Raw genomic sequence first — 20,528 nt, 5'->3', positions numbered from 1 at the left:
CTGGACTCCATCTGTATAAACCTGGACTCCATCTGTATAAACCTGGACTCCATCTGTATAAACCTAACACTGGTCTCCATCTGTATAAACCTGGACTCCGTACTGATGTAGTGTAGTTTTTAGCTACTTCATATTTTTGTTGTTACCTCAAACAAACTGTATTTCTGTTGGTATTCAAATGTATCTGCCAGTAGGGAAAACAAGTTTGGGCTTTTTAATAGAAGAGATACTACTTGGGTTCAGGGCTGCAATAACATAAAGGTCCAGGATTCCTTGACGTCAATATGTGTTTTTATTTATCAGTTACTGCCTAACTGCAGGGTATTACAATACGTGTGGGAATGTGAATGTATGGATGCTATGGTTGATTGTAAAGAATCTACAATGGAAGAAAAAAAACTATGTCATGTATTAAATAATCCGGTCAAAACATAACTATTGTCACTTTCATATGTATTCTCTGCACTATACATATACAGTACACTCCCTCACCCTCTCAAAATAAACACACAGGTACTCACAGAGTGTGTGTAAACTTGGTGAACCATGGTGGTGAGTGAGTCTATACTATATATGTTCRGTTCATTCAGGCCCTGTGTAGTGMCACTGTTCAGATGAGCAGGCACATTCCCTGTCTTTCACCGTAGTAAAGGCCTGAAACCTTACCTCGCTAGCTGCTTCTACTGTTGTCATGTCTCACTGTTCACGAACAAACACGGTAGTTGTATGTATCATGTAGAGTAACAAAGCTCTCACTCCCTCTCTCTCTCTTTTTACATCATGCCCCCTGTGGGATGAAAGTGGTACAGTCTTGGGCCTAGTTGCAGGCCGTACTTATATAGGATGACTTCATCCATCCACAGCCCTAGGGAGGTTTGRATGAATTTAATGTAATGTATTTCCAATGAAGTGGTTTTGTATTTTATTGGATAGGTTACAGAGGTTAACTGGTGACAATTTATAGTTAAGTAAATGTTTAGATAAATAAAAGTAAGCCTTGTGAGGGAKGTTATTTAAGCAATAAGGCCCGGGGAGGTGTAGTACATGGCCAATATACCACGGCTAAGGGGTGTTCTTAGGCACAATRCAACGCRGAGTTATAAACTGGTTACCAACGTCATTAAAGCAGTAAAAATAAGTGTTTTGYCATACCCATTGTATASGGTCTGATATATCATGGCTGTCAGCCAATCAGCATTCAGGGCTCAAACCACCAAGTTTATAATTACAAGTAATGGGGTGTAATAGCTTGTAGGCATGAATGGGTAGAGTGATGATTTGATCAATTGTGTGTGTGTTTATGGGGGTAGGGGGTGGGGTTTGGGGGGGGTACAGGTAAGGTCATCTAGAGGTCACCGGGTCAGGTGACAGAGGATCAGGAGGTGGACTGATGGGGTGAGTGGCGAGTACAGCTGTGTTTGACCTACATGTTTGTCCTATGTCTGCGGCCAAGGGAGCGTGTTGTGCCTGTGTGTATGTATTCATGCATGCGCATGTATGAATGTGTGCGTGTGTGTTGAAAGTGCTGATGGGCCTCCCAGAAGCCCCTGGCTGCAGGAGAACAATCCAACGCTGGTGCTTTGTGGTCCTTTTTGTCCTTGGGGGAAGGGGGGGGGGGGGGAGTGTGTGCGCATATTAGTTTGTTTATGAGTGTGTGTATGTGTATATGACTGAGTTTGTCCAGTGCTGTATAAATAGTGAGCTGTGGGCACGAGGCAGTGATTCTGCTGAAGATGGTTGATGTTCCTGGACCTCCGCTCATATCTCTGCTGCTGCTGTTGAGTGTGTCGGCTCTGCCTGCCGCCGCATACACCCTGACCCCCGGCAGACTGCCCCAGGCCCAGCACAAAGTCCTGCAACTAGGTGAGCCAGAAACACACAGTCATCTTAACTACACCTCTCTCTCATTTATTCAGTGTGATCTCAACCCTTCCTACTTGGGCCAATAACTAAAACAAAGTCAAATATAAAAATATATAATTCTAATTGTTCTGACCTGTGACAGTCACAAAGGCTGTGTTTACACAAGCAGCCCAAATATCAGCAAAAGAGCGGATCTGATTGGTCAATAGACCAATTAGTGGAAAAAGTATCAGAATTGGGGTGCCTGTGTAAACGCAGCCATAGTCTCTGATCTCTTATATTCTTGAACCGGCCCACAGACTTTGACATGGCTGATCAAGGATCAGTATTAGTCTGACTGTACTGACAGTTCATGTGTATTTTGTCTCCTATAGACTGGCCTAAGGACTGTGGCATGGCACACTACAAACCCAACATGGCTGAACGGATCGTCTCTGGCAACGAGGCCAGACCTCACTCCTGGCCATGGCAGGTCTCCCTACAGGTAATCAATCAACAAATCAAACCAATAAACATACTTCTACCTGCTAACTTAGGGCATCTCATTTGTACTTAGAGACGAAGTGAAACTTTGACTTAAAAGTAACTGTCCATAATTTAACTTGTTTCCAAATAATGTTATTGACTAGTCGGATACTCGTATAAAACCCCCCCACCTCAAACAGAAGTTTCAAAAATGCTAGCTATTTCCTCTTAGAAAACAGGTAGTTTGGCTCCTGGATGCTGATTGGCTGGATGCTGACCACAAACCCCCGAGGAGTCTTCTTGCTATTATAAACTTTTTACCAACCCAATTAGAGCAGTAAAAATAAATGTTTGGTCATACCCGTGCTACACGGTCTGATATACCACTGCTGTCAGCTAATCAGCATTCAGGGCTTGAACCACCCAGTTTACATAAACTGTGTATTTTGATCCCTGAATGCTGATAGGCTGACAGCCTTGGTATATCAGACCGTATAGCACGGGTATGACAAAACATTTATTTGTACTGCCCTAATTACATTGGTAACCAGTTTATAATAGCAATAAGGCACCTTGGGGGTTTGTGATATATGACCAATATACCACGGCTATGGGCTTTATCCAGGCACTCCCCATTGCGTCGTGAGTAAGAACACACTCACTTGGGTCTTATTGCTTAAATATACCACGGGTATAATGCAAAATGACTTGTTTACTGTTATATTTACGCTGGTAACTGGTTTATAAAAGCAATAAGGAACTACACCTCCTCGGGCCTTATTGCTTAAATAGAACATGATGTCATGTTGGCTCATTGGCTGAGCTGACCAATCAGCGGTCTACTCGCATGAATATTTTTAATGACCGGTATATGCCCACACCATTCTGTTGTCGGGGTACGCCCACACCATTCTGTTGTCGGGGTACGCCCACACCATTCTGTTGTCGGGGTACGCCCACACCATTCCAACACAGAAAGGCTGCTTTTTTAAAATACTTAATTGCCATTTTTTGGAAGGAAAAATATTTCACTCATATTGTAATTAAATGCAGGTTATATTTCATAGAAATCTGGAAACACTGAACAGTTACTTGTAGAGGAAGGTCTTGCTTGTGGGTTAATGGTACCTGTGTGTCTCAGGTTCGTCCCAGAGGCAGTAAGCACTACATCCACGTCTGTGGCGGAACACTCATCCACAAGAACTGGGTCCTCACCGCTGCCCACTGCTTCCAGAAGTAAGACCAGTTAGACAGTAGACACACACGGACTCCCTAAGTAAGATGAGCCATTTCAATAATGTTGTGTGCTACCACTCCTAAACCTGAGCTAGAAATAACCCCTAGGAGTGCTCTAGTCTCTAACCCCTACACTAAAACTCAGTTAAGACTAGAGTCAAAACATCTTCAGAAAACGTCAACGACTAGTAGACTACTAGATTACCTGTGTGGATTGTGACAGYTTCAGTCTGAACCCTGTGTGAACTCAGTTACCCACCATGCTGTGTGTCTCAGGGGTAAAGCCGAGGATGCTGGGAGTTGGAGGATCGTCCTGGGGAAGCATCGGCTGAAACGTTCCGAGACGCCCGAGAGGACTATCCCGGTGAAGAGGATCTACCGTCACGAGCACTTCCGTTACCCCACACACAGCGAGCTGGACTATGACATYGCCCTGGTCAAGGCTGCCACCGACATCGTGCCCAACAACCATATACGCTACGCATGCCTGCCGCGCAAACAGATCAACCTGAAGCCTGGACAATACTGCTGGGTGACCGGCTGGGGAGACACTCGGGGTAAGGTGGGATGAGAGGGGGAGGCACAAGGGTTGAGGTGGGAGGCTGGAGGGAGACTATAACCACTTATGTGAGAACTAAGACTGAGGAYAAGAGAGCATCGACCAGGGTTGTGTTCAGTAGTAACAAGAATGTTACTCAAAGGTAATCCTGTGGTGTATCCCTGTCTGTGTATCAGGTGGGAAGGAGAACGTGTCTCTGGCTGAGGCTCTGAACCAGGCCCGTCTGCCCATCATCGACTTCAAGACCTGCCGTCAGAAGAAGTTCTGGGGAGACCGCGTCCGGGACTCCATGATCTGTGCCGGCTTCAGAGATACAGAAGGACCACCTGCTGCCTGCCAGGTAGAAAGGGACGGAGGAGAGAGCAAGGGAGAGCAGGAGGGAGATGGGGACAGAGAGGGAGGGAGCAAGGGAGAGAAGGGAGAGACAGAGGCAGGAATGGGAAAGAAAAGAGAGGAAGAAATACATACTTGTACTTTGTATTAACATCGTAATGTGATCTAACAATGTCTCTACCCCCTCTCCTCTCAGGGTGACTCAGGGGGTCCTCTGCTGTGTCAGCTGGGGCGTGACAGGTGGGAGGTGCACGGTGTGGTGAGCTTCGGCCCCATCGGCTGCACTGTGGAGAACAAGCCCAGCGTGTTCACCCGCACCGCCAACTACATCCCCTGGATCGAGGCTACCCGCATCAGAGACTTCTTCCTGCACTAGACCACACACACACACAGAACCTTACAACCCTTCTGCACCCATCAAACTACAGCAGTGTTTTTKGGGGAGAGATAGCATATTGCAGTTTGTTTCGTAATCACACCCATGTCAATGATTCAGTGTTGTTCCATGTCCATAACCTATCAATTTTGTCTTGAGCATTCTGTTCTGCTAAATGTAACATTCAGAATCATGTTATCCTATTTTAAATGGTGCAATATTTGCATGGCATTTATGACACCTTGACCCCCACCCTGTCCCCAACCACTGCTCCACTTCCTGGTTGTACTCTTTCCTGACTACATTTCCCACCATGCACCCAATAAAGTTAGCAGAAAAAGCAGAACATTGTGAAGCTCTTCTTTCTGGTGTAGAACACTATGGTTATTAGTTTAGCTTACTGACCGATAGTGTAGCTGAGTTTGTGGCAGGTGAATTCAAACCCAGTCAGTCACAATGGCACCCCCCCCCCCACACAGGCTTTCACCGTGTAAACAGCATGAGCACAACTGACAAAGACCCAGGGCAACACATTCGTATTTCCATTGTTTGTTGTATTGTTCTTACAGTGGGATTAACAGGCAAGGCGACACAGATAATATACACACTTCCAGTACTGTTTGGAGGTAACTTTTTAAACAGGCCAGCATCAAGCCCAACTAACAGGAAAATAGTACTCACTATGAACAGCTGCATTAGAACAGTACTGATGGTAAGGCCTTGGTAGGGTGTGTGTKGGGAAAGTTTCTCATTGCTCTTCAGTTTGAAGAGAAGAGTCTTGTGGTTCGTATCTGAAGGACTACAACCAACATCAAGAGACAGGACTACAATCATGGTTTCCAGCAGCTTTCTGATCAGGTCTAAGACCAGTGTGGCAGAGGTTGTTCAATGAACCAGTGTTAGATGATGAATAACCTTGCCTGAGAAGACTTGCTCTCTGTACTAACCACTAGGCTTTACAATAGGGAGSTAATAGTCTTTACATGTTAAAGGGCAATTCCACCACTTTTCAACCTCCTATCCATCATCAAAACAATGTATACATATGTGAAAACAGTGTTTCTAGGATCTGTGGTTTAAAAGAATGTCCTAAAAAAACTGACATCACAGGGTAAGATTAAAACCTRCAACGAGTTTCTGGCCCAAGGYAGGGTWTGTTCCTGCTCCCCACGTCACTGCAAATCTCAGTGTTTAAAAATCACTTTTGATGTTATCAGGTAGAACTTTTTAAACTTCACATTTCTTTTCTACAAAATGTAGAAATGCACCGTTTTCACAAAACGTTGACACGTATTGTGTTGGAGAAAATGAAAATTAGGTTGAAAAGTGGAGGAGTTGCCCTTTAAATACCTAGTCGGTAACACCAGCAGAGGTCTTCAAATATATCCATCATTCCTTCACCCCTTCTCGATGTAATCACTGATCRGACATTTTATTTTTTACATTTAACCTTTATTTAACTAGGTAAGTCCGTTAAGAACAAATTCGTATTTACAATGATGGCCTACCCCGGGCCAAACCTGGACGACACTGGGCCAATTGTGCGCCGCCCTATGRGAYTCCCAATCACGGCCRGMTGTGATACAGCCTGGATTCAAACCAGGGACTGTAGTGACGCCTCTTGCCTTACACCACTGCGCCACTCGGGAGAGCWTGACTAGATAGGTGTAAACAGATCTCCATTGCATTGTTTCCATCGCTCCAGTCATGTCAGATCAGTGACTACTTCACAGGGAGGGAGGAGGCATGTGAAAAGTATTACAACAGGGCCCCAGTCTCCCTCTGCTTACTAAATACTCTTAACWTGTCTCTCTCTCTCTCTTTCTTCCCGGCTACTAGACTCAGCATTCAATAATATAACAAAAGATACATTTCTAAAAACAGTTCCCAATACAATAACACATGAACCCCTTGGAAATAGCTTTTCAGATSTATGGGGGGTGAGAGGGGAGGTACCCCAAAGGGACTGGGCTCTGTCACCGGGTGGGCGGGGCAGCAGGGGCAGTTGTGTGTAGACAGAGGGATGTTTCTCGGAGGTMATTTTGTCCATGGTTTAACGACATCTCAGTCCTTCCTCCAATATCCCAGAACCGCTTCAAAAAATTATAATAATAAAAATTTTAAAAAATCAGGAAGTGAACAGGGGGATAGGCTGTTGATATTTGTGGGAGGGGTTTGACTACTGGCACCCTATTCCCTGAGGATCTGGAGGGAGGGAAGAGGGTGCCATTTTGGAATAAACCAAATAGACAGGGACGTGTTCAGTAGACACTTGAAGAGGAGCCGCCTCTGATATGGTCCCAGTTGCTGTAGAGAGCGTAGGCACCGGACAAGGCTAACCCCGCCAGACCACCACGCGCCACTCCCTTCAGCCCTCCTGAAACACAACACACACACACACACAATAAGATGAGTGAGACAGACCATGGTGTTTACACAGCTCCTTGACTAATCACAGACAGGGCACACACACACACACCTACCTGTGGATTTGAAGAGCATGCCTGTGAGAGTCCCAGCAGCCACAGTGTTGATATCATCCTCTGCTCCTCTAGCCTTCTCTATGGCAACGCCAAATACACTGTACAACAATGCTGCACACACACACACACACACACACACACACACACACACACACAAAATGGTTAATACAACAATACTAAGGACAGAAGACCCTGACACCTGGTTAGCATGGTGATGAAGAAGAGATGAGGAGAGAGGAAGATGTGAGTACTCACCAACAGAGCCCAGTGTGTTGGCCCACGATGCACCTTGTCTGGTCACCATGTTGAGAATCCTGCGGTCAAGGTCAGAGGTCAGATAAGCGAGCCAATCAGAGAGCAGTATATAGAGCACCATACAATATAGCATTTCTATTAGCATGACTAAGACCCGCCTCCAACGTGATAACAMTAAAGCCACATACTACTGGAAGAACATAGTGGTGCTTACTGGACGTTGCGAGGTTTAGTCCAGCCCATTTCTCTTGTATCCTTCAACCCCATCCTCAGACCATTCACTGTCCCAAACGCAGCTCCTAGAGATGGAGAGAATCAGATACAAGCAGAACCAGCAGACAACATAACTTAATCTGGGAGAGGGGGAGTGAAAGGGACAGAGAGAAGAGATGAGAGAGGGAGAGAGAGAAACTGAGGGAGGAAGGAAGGGAGAGAGGGAGTATGCCTCTCACCTGTGATGCAGCAGCCCCCAATGGTGAAGAAGGCCAGTTCAAACCTCCCTCTGGTTTTGCTGGCCCCTGTGGGCAGAATGAACTCATCKGTGTCCTGGAACACACACAGGTTAACATCTTATCTTAGTCGACATGTTATTGGGAATGTCACAAATCAATTCTACATTTATTGATTGAGGTCAAATGTATACTACTARCTAACTAGAATATTTTACCTGTACGAGGTAGCGGGGGTCGACATTGAGATAAGGTGACAGRGGGCTCATTCCAGTCACTGTGTAGAAAATTGGACAATTCAACAGTTGTCATGTTCAACATAAACCTTAACCACCTCTGTGATGTCAACTTGTCTAGCTAACGCTAGTTAGCATGCTAGCTAGGTACATGCATAAATTGGCAGGGGCACTTACATGGGACACCGGCGAGTTCTGTGTTGGAGTATTCGCTGCCGCCAAAGAGACTCCCGAAGCCACCTTTCCCTCCCGATCCGGGGGCATTGTTGTCCATGTCTGGGGAAGATCTGGAAACACACCCGGCAAATGCTTCGGATTGGAGATGCTGGTTGCGTGAGCTAGCTAGCTAGCCTAGCAGACCAAACGGTATAATGCAAGCCAAGAGACCGACAGTTCTCGTTGGAAAAGCTATATAGCGATATTTCCTGGTATCTACAACGCAGTAATATGTTTACGTTTCAATGGGTTTGTACACTGTCTTACTGTAAGTAGTCAGGTATTGAACTGATCTGCTTTTTGTAATGGATGGTTGGGTTCGCCTTTTCATCATGCTTCTCTGACCTCCACGCTCTGCCGTAAAGCGACCACACAGGTGATTACGTAAAAAAACGTAAACACAGCATTGAGGTCAATAACTAAACGTAAAACGGGTGAAATAAAGCAATTATTGCATTTGATACGGGGCTATAAACATATCGAAATAYATTTSAGATGACTGAAGTGACAAAAGCCATACATTCAGATGTAAATGAAGCGTAAAGGGTCCGATAATCTTTGCGACAKTTCATGACATCACAGGGTCAGTTAAAGTACTAATATATTGCGCTAGATGGAAGCAAAGTAACATTAAATCGCTCAACGCCAGTTCGTCTGTAACCGAAAGACCAGACCCCAAAGAGTATAATAACTAACTCCTTTCATCTTCCCTTTAATTCCCATTTCATCTGTGACCAGACTATGGAGACCACCAGTACTCTCTTTGATGAGACTTTAATGTGTGTTAGGTCTTTGTTCACTCTAAATTTGTTTTGCTTTGCATAGACCACCCACACACACAAATGTTTTGGCTTGCGCCCTCCTTAGGTGTGTAGGCCTGGCCTACACAGTCCAGCCATCTGTTGCGGGTCAGAGGGATACTGAATACATTTATTGTGATTAAAAAAAAAAACACAAATAACAAAAAACTCTTATTTAGATGCAGCCACTGTAGCTGCCTTGTGTTATTGTGTTCAGCCCAGTCCAAGTGAGCGATGAAGATTGTCATTGTTGCTGTGTGTGTGTGTGTGTGTGTGTGTGTGTGTGTGTGTGTGGTGTGTGTGTGTGTGTTGTGTGTGTGTGTGTTGTGTGTGTGTGTGTGTGTGTGTGTGTGTGTGTGGTGTGTGTGTGTGTTGTGTGTGTGTGGTGTGTGTGTGTTCAAGCTGCCGTGGGCACAGTCTGTGAGTAACTGTTGTCTCCGAATGGGAGATATGTGAACCCGCTGGCCTCATACAATACCCTATTCAGTCTCACGCGCACGCATGCACACACGCACAMACACATACGGACTGGCCAAGAGGCTAGCTCATCCTCAGCCAATCACCAGGAGGGAGGAGGGGGCACAGCCCAAAAAATTGTGTATGTGAGAAAAATAGCTGTGATGTCATCTTTAATCTTCTTCTTCTTCTCTATCCCACATGCACACTTGTTACTAGATCTCTCTCTCTCTCGATCTTAGCTATCTCCACCCTCTCTTTTTTCTCTCAGCTGAACTAAAGCTGAACTAAACCAGTACAGAAAGGGGCCTCAACAGGACCCTTGTGTGTGTGCTTGCTGTCACAGAGACAAGAAGTGAACATTGTGGCTCTTTAAACAGGCTCAGTGCAGTGTTTTACAATTTTATTTGATATAGCCTTTATATATCCAGGTTAGTCTCATTGAGATCAAATCTATTTTTCAAGTGAGACCTGGTCCTAACAAGACAGGGGGGGACCATGTTTCAGACAAATATCAGGCATAGACACACCGTTAACAACATTTATACGTTACAATTACAGAAACATTCAAACGTCGTAGATAAAAATCAACCATATGTAACACCGCATGAAGCCCTAATGACAATCACATTCCTCAGTAACATGTGAGTCAAGYAAACTTTTAAACTCCTCCAAGGAAACAAGATTCTGGTGTTTCAAGCTATGGTCTGGTAGTAGGTGCCAGGCACATYGTTTTGTGTCAGGAACTGCAACACTGCTACACTGCTGGATTGTTCACGCTCAACAGTTTCCTATGTGTAGTGTCACCCACCCAAAGGACATCAAGCCAACTTGACAACTGTGGGAAGATTTGGAGTCAACATGGGCCAGTATCCCTGTGGAACGCTTTCCACACCTTGTAGATTCCATGCCCTGACAAATTGAGGCTGTTCTGAGAGCAAMAGTGTGGGGGTGGGGGGTGGGRGGGTGCAACCCAATGTTAGGAAGGGGTTCTTAATGTTTGTATATTCAGTGTAGATCATAGTATACCAATATTTAAGCCTACGTGGAGTCAAAGAAGACCAGCCAACAGCACTATAGAGATCATAGTGATGCATGCTACACAGAATCAAGTGTCTTCAGGGTAGAACTTGAGGTTTGCATGTAAATAACATYACTGTAGTCCAACACAGACAGGAATGTACACCGTATCAGCGCTTTTCTGGCTCCAAAGAAAAACAAACCTTATGAAGGTAATAATAACCTATTCTCAATTTTTTTAAACTTTTAACACTTTTTCTCCCCAATTTCGGGATATCCAAATGGTAGTTACAGTCTTGTCCCATCGCTGCAACTCCCCTATGGACTCGGGAAAGGCGAAGGTCGAGAACCATGCGTCCTCCGAAACACGACCCTGCCAAGCCGCACTGCTTCTTGACACTGCTCGCTTAAGCCGGAAGCCAGCCGCACCAATGTGTCGGAGGAAACACCGTCCAGCTGGCGACCCAGGTCAGCTTACAGGCGCCCGGTCCTCCACAAGGAGTCGCTAGAGCGTGAAGGGACAAGGAAATCCTGGCCGGCCAAACACTCCCCTAACCCGAACGACGCTGGGCCAATTGTGTGCCGCCTCATGGGTCTCGGCAGGCTGTTACACAGCCTGGGAAGGAACCTGGGTCTGTAGTGACGCCTTAGACCGCCGCGCCACTCGGGAGGCCCAACTTGAGTTTCTTTACCAGCTTCTCAACATGATTAGTGAAGCTCAGCTTCTCATTCACTCAAACTCCTAGATATTTGTACGTTTTGACTTGCTATATGAATTTCCTTTCAAGGTAGCGATGACATGGTTATCCGAGTATTTGAAGCTGTGGGCTAGTATTGTCTGTAGGCTAGATTAGACAGAGAGGAGAGGAGCTTACCACATGGTCTGGCGATGGTCTGAGAGATCCTGGCAGTGGTGTTAAGTACTTAAGAAAAAATGATTTTACTATTTATATTTATGAAAASTTTTACTTCACTACATTCGTTAAGAATTTTTTTTACATTTTCCCTGACACCCAAGAGTACTYGTTACATTTGGAATGCTTAGCAGGACAGGRAAATGGTCCAATTCACACACTTGTCAAGAGAATATCCCTGGTCATCTCAWCTGCCTCGGATCGGGCTGACTAACTCAACACAAATGCATCGTTTGTAAATTATGTCTGAGTGTAGGTGTGCCCCTGGCTATCCAGGTTTGCTTAATATAAGGAATTTGAATCGTTTTATACTTTTAATTTTGATACCCAAGTATATTTTAGCAATTACATTTACTTTTGATACTTAAGTATATTTAAAACAAAATACTTAAGACTTTTACTCAAGTAGTATTTTACTGGGTTACTTTCACTTGAGTAATTTTCTGTAAAGGAACTTTTTCCATCACTGGATCCTGGACTGAACATCATAAAACTAGACAAAACAGGAACAGCCAAAATCGAGAGCACACACACACACACACACACACACAGTGTTCTAGATGTTTCTGACAGGTGCATCTGCCTCAAACCCCAAATGGGAGAATGACGCAGTAGGAAAAGGGAGCATATGGGGAAAGGCAAACCTTTATCTTCTCTTCCTTGGCATTTCTTCTTCTCCCTCGCACTCATTCTCAATCTTTCTCTTTTAGCCCACTCTCCTTCCATAGGAATGTCATATTGATGTTCTTGCTCCCACACTCTAGTCTAGCGGGTTGCCAGATCATACTCCTTCTCCCCCAACAGCTGCAGGGGCAGTATCCGGAACACAGGCCCAGAGCCAAGCCTGGGGCTCAATTACCTCAATTACACCCAGAGAGGGTGCAGGAAGGGCAGGGAGAGAACAACCCACTGACAGCCCTGTCAAATAAATATTTTATAGGTCTATATACCGTATGTGTACTCGGGTGCAGTCTTCGAGAGAAAGAATGTACAGCAGTTAAAATATGACACATGGCTGTAATTAACCGTGGAATGAGAGAGATACTATACGTTAGGGAGAGCCACAGTGTTCCAGTATAGTTCGCTCAGCAGATGTGTTTGCATGTTTGTGTGTGGGTAGGTAGGTAGGTAGGTGTGAGTGAGTGAGGTTAGGTTGCACAATCGATTTGCTTCAGATTGCCCATCATCTTGGAATCTCCTTTTTRAAATCTGTCTAGCTGTTTGAGTGGGAGAGAGCCAGAGAGATGAGGGGGAAGGGGGAACAAGTATGTCTAGCGTACTTTCTTTCTAAAGTATATAAGTGTATTCCAATGGTATCTGCAGTGTGTCTAAGATTAGTACGCAGAAAGGAAGCTCTGAGGAAACTTTAGATGCTACAGAGAAAAAGTGACAAAGTTTGTTAGTTTTTTTAAACTACCAGTTTAATAATATGTTATCGTTTTCCAGTACAAAGAGTTATTTTTTTAACCAGCTTTTAAAAAGTTAAACATTAACAACACTTTTTAATTATCTGATTCACACAGTATATATTTGAAAAGAAACCAAAGCAGAGACAGATATGAGTAAAGAGGTTAAAAGTACAGGACTGGTCAGTTAGTACAAAGAGTAGATTAATATTCAGTACTACAGAGTTAATCCTCCTTTACATACAGAAGTTACAGAAGGTAAGCAACACTGAGATTAACTTGAAAAACAAGAATCTTCCAGAAAATGTGAAGGTTTTCAGTATATCAGGACTTTAAAAACACTCCGGACACTTTGTGAATGGCACATTGGTTGGAGGCAATATTATCTCTTAAACTGAATGAAAAAATATATTCATAGTAAGGCATACTGTTCTTATCTGAAAACATAATTTAATGTTATTTCTCACATAAAAAATATAATATAAAATTGCATTATAAAACAGATGTTACAGATGTTATACATGTACAGTATTGTCCATGTTTTGTCTTGAAGGAGACGGTTTGTGTGGAGTAAACACAACCGCTTGGCAAGAGGCTAGTTAGATGGGGTCCAAATAGTAAACACAAGCACACACACACACACACCACACACACACACACACACACACACACAACACACACACACACACACACACACCACACACACACCAACACACACACACACACACACATCTAATAACACAACACTATACGACGAGGAGCGTGTTCTCAAAGGCAGACACACACACACAAATACATAAACATCACTCCCCAAAATAAAATAAACACACAACATTAATACTGTGTTGAGAAGGTCCTACTGCACGAACGGAAGGAACAGACCCTTTGGCACTTCACTCTAAACCCAGAAGACGTGTGGGTTTATGTTAAACCACAACATTGAGATGGTTTCTGTAAAATACACCACATCTCTTTCACTGTGTTGATAGAAAAGATGGCGTCAGGTTATTCCTCTTTCATGGAGATTAGAAAGCCTTCATAAAAAGGCTGGTCTGTAACAGATCTATTTAAATAACTAAAAGGCACTTTGTTCTCCGCATTTCTATAATACTGTAACGTTGTGGTTGAGACTATACCTGGAGAGCTTAGATCTTACACATTAGATAGGCTCAGCTCACTGTAGAAAGGCAGGCATGGTGCAACAGTCGAGACTCTAGTCTTAGAGAGGACATCGTGTGAAACTGGTGTGACCTGGTAAACCCGATCTAAGTAACGTTTTGTGTGACAGTGACGTTTTGAGAACAGGGACAGTCAGACTAGTGGGGGTGGAGGGTCAGTGTGCTCGACAAGTATAATTATGATCATACATATGACTGTTATTATATGGATTATTGAATTATTATAATATTATAGCTCCACATTGACTCAGTGCAGGGCAAGGAATAGAGMCAGGTTATCTGACCAGTGCAGATTGGGGAGATTTGGTTAAAGGGGGTTGTGGTTGGGTGGTTTGGCTGTGGGGTTTCCTATAAAAGTGGCACATGGCTTGATAGTGTAGTGTTTGGGTGGGTGTGGCTGGTGACTGGGTCCTGATTGGGTCCTGAAGGGTCGTTACCATGGCCGCTGGTCTCTGGTTGGTTAGGCAGAGGTGACTCTGGGGGAGGGGCGTGGCTGCTGTCCAGAGCATGGCAACGAGCGAGGCACGGGCGGAGACGGGTGGGTCATCAGTGGGCAGAGGTCAGGGGTTAGTTGCCGTGGCAGCTGGGGGGGGGGGGGGGGGTTAGGGACAGACGGACATACACACAGAAATGAGAACATAAAAAAGACACACAGAAAAAGATAGAAAGAGATTAGTGTCAGCTAGTGGTGTCAAGATGACCACATGAAAGATCTACTCCAGTCACACAAACACAAACCACACACACCTTCATAAACACTACATTGACAGTTACAAGTCAGTAGCCGCAGGTTGACATAAGGTCTGGCATCTGCATTAAGTGAGTGACACGATGTGAGATGCCAACCAGTGACTGCTGACATAGGCACTTATAAATGCTTATGTACTGCTAATGAAGGCATTGTAAAAGAGCCTTTGTAGAAGGTTTGAACACTGTTACAGTGAGGCTAGCTGCATTACAGACTGAGAAACCATGGAGAGAGCAGAGGGTATGGTTTCTTGTGAGTGTCAATGACGTCTAAAGCTGCTCTGACTAACCCAGTGTGTTTCTCAACCCAGTCGACTTGTGTGGACCACAAGTTGTCTCACATAATCTAGTCCTAATCATCAATGCCTTGATGGACCTGTTGATCTGATCAGACATGTGAAATGACCACTAGGTCCTAGAGGTTGGGTTCAGCAGTGGTTAGCAGTAGTCACGGTGTAACGTTATGGTGTCTTCACAGAAAAGACCAAATGCAATGATGACCAATTAATTGATTAAAAATGATCTGGTGATGATTTCCAGACTGCTGTTAAGCATTAGAGAAGAAACGAGGCCTGCAGTTAACAGAGAGCCATGACATGTTAAGAGATGTGGTTTTTAGAAGGAATTAAGAACAGATATTTTTAACAGATATTTTCAAATTATAATAATTTACATTGGTTTTCAGATTATTATATATATATATTTTTTTAAAATCTCAATCTTTGGTTCTCTATGCACACCAGTTAAACTATAGCTGACACACAGCAAGGCAAGTCCTACTGTTACCAAAGTGACACCAAGAAAACACCAACATCACTTTAACACACAAAGTCATACCGAAACAACCYTTGAACCGCTTGCTTCATAAATATGAATTAGAGCTTCAAGTCTAAACTCTAAAGAAAACATCCATTTATTTTTGGAAAGCACATGAGCAAAAATGACAATTATCTAAAAAGAACAGGCTACGCATAATGAGATGACAACGGAATGTCAATCTAAATTCTCTCTCGTGTAAACCCATCCCCACCCCGAAGGTCCAGTAATGCTTACTTTACACACACACACTACGGAAATCTCCTAATAGAGATTTCAGTAGTCTTTTAGAAGTATAGGGTCATATACTACACAGTATATAGGATCATATGGAGTATGGCTATGAGGTGGCTGTTTCAGCTTCAAGTACTGTATGTCTCTGATCCATGAGATCCACAAAACAATCATTATAAAACCACATCAATAAATAAAAGAGTAGATTAAAAGGTAGAGTTTACTTTGACAAAATCAAATGAAAGGAATGGTGTAATGTAAGACAATATAAAAAAAGATGACTACTTGTCTCTAAGGTTGAACAGTAGTGAAATAACCAGGAAAGAGAGAGAAAGAGAGAGAGAGAGGAAGAAAGCAAGGGACACACCTTCTCATTCAAGGGTTTTTCTTTATTTGTACTATTTTCTACATTGTATAATAATAGTGAAGACATCAAAACTATGAAATAACACAYATRGAATCATGTAGTAACCAAAAAAGTGTTCTTGAAATTTTCCAGATTGACTRACCTTCATGTCTTAAAGTCATGATGGACTGTCATTTCTCTTTGCTGRTATGGACTTGGTCTTGGTCTTGCTCAAACGCATTAAGAAGGAAAGAAATTCCACAAATGTACTTTTAACAAGGCACACCTGTTAATTTAAATGCATTCCAGGTGACTACCTCATGAAGCTGGTTCAAAGATCGTACTTTTTGGAGAAATGTCCTCTGGTCTGATGAAACAAAAATAGAACTGTTTGGCCATAATGACCGGCTTGCAAGCCGAAGAACACCATCCCAACCGTGAAGCACAGGGGTGGCAACATCATGATGTGGGGGTGCTTTGCTGCAGAAGGATGTGTGCACTTCACAAAATAGATGACATCATGTGGAAGAAAAATTATGTGGATATATTGAAGCAACATCTCAAGACATCATCAGGAAGTTAAAGCTTGGTCGCAAATGATCTTCCAAATGGACAATGACCCCAAGCATACTTCCAAAGTTGTGGCAAAATGGCTTAAGGACAACAAATTCAAGGTATTGGAGTGGCCATCACAAAGCCCTGACCTCAATTCCTATAGAAAATCTGTGGGCAGAACAGAAAAAAGCGTGTGCGAGCAAGGAGGCCTAAAAACCTGACTCAGTTACACCAGCTCTGTCAGGAGGAATGGGCCAAAATTCACCCAACTTATTGTGGGAAGCTTGTGGAAGGCTACCCGAAAACGTTTGACCCAAGTTAAACAATTTAAAGGCAATGTTACTAAATACTAATTGAGTGTATGTAAACTGGGAATGTGATGAAAGAAATAAAAGCTGAAATAAATAATTTCTCTTACTATTATTCTGACATTTCACATTCTTAAAATAAAGTGTGATCCTAACTGACCTAAGACAGGGAATTGTTACTAGGATTAAATGTCAGGAATTGTGAAAAACGGAGTTTAAATGTATTTTGGCTAAGGTGTATGTAAACCTCCGACTTAAACTGTATATACAGTATATTTGTATAGATATGTGTATATATATATATATATGAGAGAGGAAGGAAAGGAGAGGAGAGAGAGAGAGGGGAGAGAGAGGAGAGGGGAGAGAGAGGAGAGGGGAGAGAGAAGAGAGGGGGAGAGGAGAGGGGAGAGGGGAGAGGGGAGAGGGGAGAGGAGAGACAGTGAGAAAGAGAGTGAGAAACATAATATGTGAAGAGAGCTCTCAGAACTCTAAAGAGAGTCACAAGGTCACAGTCAGATGAGGGAACGGTCCATTCTAAAAGCAGGGGACAACAGACTGTTGTTAGACATTACACACAGCCCACTGTTTGACTTTCCCCTCACATTCTGGTCTCATTCCTCTCTTAGCAGGCGGCACACATTGGTCAACTGACGGACACACACACACACACTGTCGCGCAAACACAATCAAAACCACTCACGAATGCGTATTCCCACTCACACAGTCTGGTGATCTAACTGACCTCTGTCGTGTTCACTACTCTTTGGTAAGGATGGGCTCTCATATTGTGGCGTTGCACCTGAGCCGTCATCGCTCCTGCTCACCACGCAACCACATCACCAAAACACAGGAGGTTAACAGTGACATCATCAAACAGTGACATCATCAAACAGTGACAGAATCATTAAGAAGACAGACAAGAGGCCCATTTCAGATAAGCCTGTCCAGTGGTGTGTGTGTGGTGTGTGTGTGTGCATGTGTGTGTGAGAGAGGTCCATGTGTAGGAGAGAGTTCATCTCTCAGCCTTTGGTTTGGAAAGCCATACCTGAGACAGAGAGAGAAATAGAACCAGGTCACAACACAACAACACAACCCTCATGCCCAAATCAACTTGATCTCTCTGTGTGTGTGTGTGTGTGTGTGTGTGTGTGTGTGTGTGTGTGTTGTGTGTGTGTGTGGTGTGTGTGTGTGGTGTGTGTGTGTGTGTGAGCTGAACAGAGAGAAACCTAACTGGAACACCTAAGTGAGGAACTTCATGTTCTCATCACAGTGAAGACTCACACAACAGAGCTCAGATCAAACTACTAAGAGCTACCGCAGAGGTCAAGAAACTACTCGTACCAGCTGTGAGTACTAGGAGTTTCATGCTATAATTGTCTGTATCAGTGTATCAGTGTATCTGTGTTTACCTAGTACACCAGTAGTGTCCATGGGGTATTCTAGTATAGATGGAGTTAGGGTTGTAGGGGGAATATTCGTAGGGAGCGTAGAAGAACCCTCCTGATTCAGGTGATTGCTGCATCAGTGCTGCGTGCTGATTGGCTCCTTGCATGAGGCCTGCTGACTCTGGATCTGACGAATCAGGTGAGGCATGAGGTTGGGCTGTTGACCAGGGGCGGGGCTTCGCATAGCCTGCTGCATGACAGGGGAGGGCTGGAGATGAGCCGAGGCTGCTGAGAGGAGGCTAGGGAGAAGGCCATAGTGGCTACACACATCATGCACACACAGACACACCCACAGACACACCCACACAGACACACCCACAGATATCCACACAGACACACACCCACAGACCACACACCCAGACACATAGAGAGAGAGAGAGAGGAGACCGAGAGAAAGAACAAATAGACAATCCATTACTAGATGGAAAGAAAACACCTCCCTCAAAAGTCAGTTTCAGGACAGGCGCTTCCTGAAGATGTCATCACACATCATTGCACCACACACACACCACACACACACTAGACACACCCACAGACACAGCCAAACAGACACACAGACACAGCCAAACAGACACACCCACAGACACACAGACACACCCACCCACAGCCACACAGACACACCCACACAGACACACCCACAGCCAAAACAGAACACACCCACCCACCCACCCACACAGACACATAGAGAGAGAGAGACCGCTTCCTGATGATGTCATCCTTACGTTGCTTGATGTTGGCGTCTCTGTAGGTTCCGTTGAGAAATGGCGAGCTCCATTAGCTGCATCTTTTTTAGACTGTCCTCTCCATCAGCCACACACACACACACACACACACACACAACACACACACACACACACACACACACACACACACACACACACACACACACACACACCACACACACACACAGGTTGGTTAAAGGTTGGATTATGCTACGCTCTGGCCAACAGATTGTGAGGGATGTACAGCTAGGTCAGGTTAACTAACGATACACTTGAAGTCGGAAGTTTTACAATAAACCTTAGCCAAATACATTTAAACTCCGTTTTTCACACATTCCTGACATTTAATCCTAGTAAAAGTTCCCTGTCTTAGGTCAGTTAGGATCACCACTTTATTTTAATAATGTGCAATGTCAGAATAATATAGAGAGAAGGATTTATTTCAGCTTTTATTTCTTTCATCACAATCCCAGTGGGTCAGAAGTTTACGTACATTCAATTAGTATTTAGTACCATTGTCTTTAAATGGTTTAACTTGGGTCAAACATTCGGGGCGCCTTCCACAAAACTTACCACATAAATTGGGTGAATTTTGGCCCATTCCTCCTGACAGAGCTGGTTTAACTGAGTCAGGTTTGTAGGCCTCCTCGCTCACACACACTTTTTCAGTCTTGCACACAAATTTTTGATGGAATTGAGGTCAGGGCTTGTTGTATGGCCACTCCAATACCTTGACTTTGTTTGTCACAACTTTGGAAGTATGCTTGGGTCACTGTCCATTTGGAAGACCATTTGCGACCAAGCTTTCACTTCCTGACTGATGTCTTGAGATGTTGCTTCAATATATCCACATATATTTTTCCTGCCTCATGATGCCATCTATTTTGTGAAGTGCGGCCAGTCCCTCAAGCAGCAAAGCACCCCACAGCATGATGCTGCCACCCCCGTGCTTCACAGTTGGGATGGTGTTCTCGGCTTGCAAGCCTCCCCTTTTTCCTCCAAACATAACGATGGTCTATATGGCCAAACAGTTCTATTTTTGTTTCATCAGACCAGAGGACATTTCTCCAAAAAGTACGATCTTTGTCCCCATGATGCGTTGCAAACCCG

At 44.1% G+C, this 20,528-nt stretch overlaps 2 protein-coding genes and 1 pseudogene across 2 annotated transcripts; 1 reads left to right on the top strand and 2 right to left on the bottom strand.

Moving 5' to 3' along the window:
- Positions 1-1,700: 1,700 nt before the first annotated feature.
- Positions 1,701-5,178, top strand: LOC111977398 (chymotrypsin-like elastase family member 2A). Its single transcript, XM_024006797.2, has 6 exons — positions 1,701-1,863; positions 2,238-2,347; positions 3,470-3,564; positions 3,841-4,121; positions 4,300-4,463; positions 4,653-5,178. The coding sequence occupies exons 1-6, from the start codon at positions 1,734-1,736 to the stop codon at positions 4,830-4,832; spliced, it is 960 nt and encodes a 319-aa protein (XP_023862565.1). The 5' UTR covers positions 1,701-1,733; the 3' UTR covers positions 4,833-5,178.
- Positions 5,179-6,666: 1,488 nt separating this feature from the next.
- LOC111978169 (mitochondrial import inner membrane translocase subunit Tim23) lies at positions 6,667-8,836 on the bottom strand. The gene is made up of 8 exons (XM_024008078.2): positions 8,739-8,836; positions 8,433-8,542; positions 8,238-8,296; positions 8,023-8,116; positions 7,785-7,869; positions 7,571-7,629; positions 7,316-7,426; positions 6,667-7,209 (listed from the first exon to the last, which is right to left on the bottom strand). The coding sequence occupies exons 2-8, from the start codon at positions 8,527-8,529 to the stop codon at positions 7,094-7,096; spliced, it is 621 nt and encodes a 206-aa protein (XP_023863846.1). The 5' UTR covers positions 8,530-8,542; positions 8,739-8,836; the 3' UTR covers positions 6,667-7,093.
- A 9,141-nt stretch (positions 8,837-17,977) lies between these two features.
- The window catches only part of LOC111978131 (protein quaking-B-like), a 33,326-nt pseudogene continuing 30,775 nt past the window's right edge, over positions 17,978-20,528 (bottom strand).

This window comes from Salvelinus sp. IW2-2015, linkage group LG18 (assembly GCF_002910315.2).
Source record: "Salvelinus sp. IW2-2015 linkage group LG18, ASM291031v2, whole genome shotgun sequence".
Classification (NCBI taxonomy): domain Eukaryota; kingdom Metazoa; phylum Chordata; class Actinopteri; order Salmoniformes; family Salmonidae; genus Salvelinus; species Salvelinus sp. IW2-2015.
Note: the sequence above shows the minus strand (reverse complement) of the source record. Positions and strands in the feature narration are given on the sequence as shown.